At 39.5% G+C, this 4,746-nt stretch overlaps 1 protein-coding gene across 1 annotated transcript in view; it reads right to left on the reverse strand.

The window, feature by feature from the left end:
* The window catches only part of LOC124274242 (ketohexokinase-like), a 7,069-nt gene extending 2,738 nt beyond the window's left edge, over positions 1-4,331 (reverse strand). Inside the window, exons 1-2 of the mRNA XM_046709585.1 lie at positions 4,212-4,331; positions 4-120 (exon numbers count right to left, since the gene is read on the reverse strand). Of these exons, the coding sequence (XP_046565541.1) occupies positions 4-120; positions 4,212-4,327 (233 nt within the window). The 5' untranslated portion in view covers positions 4,328-4,331. The remainder of the gene's footprint in view (positions 1-3; positions 121-4,211) is intronic.
* Between the last annotated feature and the right edge of the window lie 415 nt (positions 4,332-4,746).

Below are 4,746 nucleotides of genomic sequence, written 5' to 3' on the forward strand. Positions count from 1 at the left end.
TACCTCGCTTCATAGTCGTCTGCAAACACCCCAAGATATTCCGCCTGCAGTCCTAGAATTATGATGACAGTAGCACTGTTAGACGCGTTACCTCCTCGCCGCCAGTAATAGTCTGTGCACCTGAAATGTACACATTCCAAATAGCGACACAAAGGTTATCCACTACTTTCAGTTGTTGTTGCAGTCATTAATAACCAGTGACTACACAATACCATTTAGAAAGAGGTCAAGTGTAACATGATATATTTGGGATTACACTTTCTCAGTAATTGCGCAGATCGATGCTCATGATGTTGATCACTGGATTGTCTGGTCCAAACTCGATTATTTACAGACCGCCGCCATATGGCTGGAATATTGCTGAGTGCGGCGTAAAACTCAACTCACCAACTTTCTCAGTAAAGTACCGATTCTAGTACGTTTGTTAGGTAAAGTCCCATCCGGGATTCGAACCCACACTCTCAGAGTCAGGCACCTAATCGACATGGGGGATCGAACCCCCAAATGGGTATAATCTATTTCTGGTGCCCCGTGCTTTGATATTGCTGGAATATTACTAAAAGCGGCTTAAAGTCCACCACACTCATTCGAATAAGATCATGTCTACTGATAATTATACACCAAGAACTTAATTAAGCACCCCCTGCATTTTTGCAATGATAGGTTTTCAACACGTACATAAAACTTCTCGTGGTGACCACGATGGAAAACATGACCTTTTCCGACCCGCATGATCCGTAGACTCATAACAAACGACAAAATGATTGGAATCCATGTTGGTTTTATGATGATAATTGCTCAATTTAAAGAAACACTGATTTTCATACAAAACCATGTCTGTACAAGTGGCCCTGGAATGTTTAATGTTGAATTTATTGGTGAGTGTGAACATTCAAAATGTCATTTTGCGTGTCTTACACGATTCAAGGCCAATTCCGGGTGTAAGTCCCATGTGACTGTATGACAGCCCGCACCCTCCTCGTCCCCTGTCAGTCTCCTGATCCTCTGAATGGGCAGTCTACGCCATTCCTCGTGTAATGCAGCTTCCAATTGGACCAGGTTCTGTACAGGAGGATCCTTTTGCTGCACATGACGACCAGTCATGTCCCAGATATGATCCAAAGGGTTACAATTGGGGCTCATTCAATGGTGAGATATGTTAGGGGGTGCTTAACTAAGTCCTTTGTGTATATATATAGTTTGTTTTTGTTGTTATTTGTTTTGGTCATAATGCGCATGTTGTCTAAATGGACCAGACACTGGCGCACATACATGTGCTCATACTATCGTACACCTTTACCTGCACACACTTCTACCCAACATACATACACACCTCACCAAACCATACACATACCTAGTACATATAACACAACCCACACACATGCACCTTGGCCTCTTGCCACCTTGGCACAAGAGTCGAGGTCACCCAGTCAGGGTGACATCTAGCCAAGTAGATCACTTCTATTGCGAAGAATAGCTATCTTCATCACACTCCTTAACAACGACATGTGTCCTTGAGGAAGAAGGGAAGAAGAAATGACCTTGTGCTGAATAGGTACAAATCTTACCCTGTAAAGTAGCTGTTGAAAAACTGTCAAAATAAAATCACCACTGCAACTGTTATCTGTTTGGCAATGGTAACTAATAACTACACACGCGCTTAACCAGTTATCATGGTTATTTCTAGCTGTTAAGTTCCCACATGGGCACAATGTGTGAAGCCCACTTCTTGTGTCCCCCGACGTGATATTGCTGGAATATTGCCAAAAGCGGCGTGAAAATATAAAAACTCACTTTAGCTTTTCACAAGAAAATACTTTATGCAACTTCTTCACAGCGTCAATGTTGGACAATGAGAGATGCGGGATTTCAGGTTAAATAGAACGCCATTTCTTCCAATTATCACTACTGCTGTTATAACACAAATGCACAATAAATGTATATAAAAGTCCACATACCTGTACATGTTTTTAGACATAATTAGAAAGGGGGCTGTGAAATTCAGAATAATTAATGAAATATTAGGTATGGATCAATAGAAGGGGTTTTGAAATAGGTCGTAAACTATTTGAATATGACGGGGTCATGTATTTACAATAAAGCCTCCATATATTTCAACCGACGAGCCGGTATGAACGACATCGATCGTTCAACTTTATACGAATTACAATACGAATATATAACAGAAAAAGGAAAATAATAGCAATTGATAATCAAGTTGAAACTGAAATCAGTATCTTGGCCTAGTATATATGCTTAGATCTGTTTCAAATAAATGTTTACAAAGAGAGGTATCGCACACTGATTACATCGCTCGAGGACATTTGGATCAAGGTTGCCTATTATCAGAAAACACGGCGCCACGTCGAGCTGAATTAAATCAAGTTCTCTGCAATATCTTATCAACACTGTTTTAAAACAATATGAACAATATTGTTTTAACTTAATTAATGTCCGATTTTTTCACCTTAAAACGACCGTGTGTTTTTTTAACCATTATATGATTACCTCCCATACATGCTGAAATTGATAAACGACTGATATCATAACATACTAAATGAGCGCAGGGCCTATTCAGGTCGATACTAGGTCCCGCGTTCTCGATTGTGTTGAACCGGCACATAGATTCACTCTCATTATTGCGGTATACTTCCCAATAAATGTCGTGCATTTCTGGCTTTAAATATTTTGTACTTAAAGGTCACATGCAACCAAAAAATCAAACATAATTAAAACACAATTATCACTTATTCATGACATATAATATACATTGCTGGTTATGAAAAAACATATAAACAAAATTATAAGCGTACAATCGCAAATCAAAAGTGCAGTATTGTGTACTTGGGTTTACTTCCCAAGAAACGAAGCAGCCGGGATACCGAACCCAGTCAGAGCGGGTGGGTGTACACTCAAGTGTAACGGCTGGTTCATTTGCAGATGCCCTCACGGCTTATTGTGTGTGTATATATGGAGATGTTGGGTTTTGTAAATACATGCTCATTTTTTGTGTATAACATTTTACAACCAACAGACATCATAACATGTCATGTAATCAAGTATCACACCTGCCTGTCTGTGTAATTACATAATGTGAAAGAGACCGAACTCGGGCCATAAATCAATGCATTTTGTTTATGGTGTATAGCCTGATTGGTGTTAAGTTCAAATTGCATGTGGTCAGTGATAGCAGTTGTGTATTGAATATTGTCATTAGCAGACAGGCAGGCAGACACACAGGTGTCAATAAAACAAGACATTGAGTTTTGTCTGTGACAACGACATATCTATATCACAGTTAGAAATTCTGTCAACGCTAAATAATGACATTGCTTTTAAGTATCGAACTGAGAAAGTGACTCGGTAAGAAGAACGTGTGGTGAAATAGACAAATGAAATTATATAAACAGTTAATTTACTGTCATAACATATAAAAAGCTCGCGCCTGTGAGATATCAACAAAACATTAGAAAAATAGCTCACACCAAAGCCTTCACCGAGTATTCACCGGACAACCCGCTTCCAAGCTGCGCGAACCTATTTCACTGCGCACGTGCTATGAGTGCATCCCAGCTGTTGAAACCCGTTTTCCCCAGAAAAGTCTGGGGAAAATTAGTGAAACGTTTGAACTCCGATTTCGCGCGGTTTTTTTCATCGCGGTATTTTTCAACTTTATGAGTTGAATTTGCATTTTTGACGATTTGTTTCGGTAAGTCCATACCGAAAGGTATCAGAATCTGCAAAGTTGTGTTTTACGTTGCATGTGACCTTTAACTAATAACAAAATATCAGCAAGTATAAGAACTACTTCACCAAGTGTGATTTTTATGAATACTTGTATCAGAAATCGAAATGCACGTTTCAGTTACCCACAAACTATAAAAATATTTTTTTAAATATAAAAAGAATGCATTATCCGTTCATGTTTGCCACTATTGTCTGACTCGTACGCAGTTATCTCCCCTCCCCCCCCACCCACCCCACCCCGTGCTCATAAAACTAACTGTCGTTGTCAAGTGTAGAAAAAATTAGGAATGCAAGGATTACCCATCGTCCCATGGATGCAGGATGTTTAACAGAATTATTATAAACAGATCACCGCAGACACGCCGAGAAAAACTGTGATAATTTGGAATATTGCGGGTTCACTCGCTGATGAAACTGTAAGTGCATGTCGACTTGACCAATTGCATTACCGCTGTAATACTCGCCTTTGATCGGTATCCTCCTTTGGATAACTCTTTACAACGTTGACCATATCAAGATATGAGCGTCCAACATACAATATTCGCCTTGACGTATCCATTGTCGCTCTCAAACCGAACATACACGATCCCTTATATGGCGCTGGACTAGACAAGGGAGACAACTTCATACGACTCTCGCGTACAATGTTACTTTCTATTTGAGTAGCAGAGATATAGACATAACTAGTGAGTTCGAGCCTCACATACAGCCGCGCAGTGCTTTATGTTATGTTGTCCACATATGCTGCTTATGTATCAAAGCCATTGTAAAACAAAATGTCCAAAATAACTTAAATGTATTAGCATACAAAGGGCTTGACATAACTGCAGAACTGCAAATCGAACTCTGGATGTTTTGGGGAGACCAAACACTTAATAATGCTTGATTGTTGTTTTGAGTGATTCTCATCGTATTTCTCATTGTAAGGTTGTGGCAATTTGTCAGTTCCAACTAGTACTCCGCCCAGTATCAAGGTTATCTTTAACAGTCTCTCCAATA

Source organism: Haliotis rubra, unplaced genomic scaffold (assembly GCF_003918875.1).
Source record: "Haliotis rubra isolate DU_JTF1 unplaced genomic scaffold, ASM391887v1 Scf189, whole genome shotgun sequence".
In the NCBI taxonomy this organism is placed as follows: domain Eukaryota; kingdom Metazoa; phylum Mollusca; class Gastropoda; order Lepetellida; family Haliotidae; genus Haliotis; species Haliotis rubra.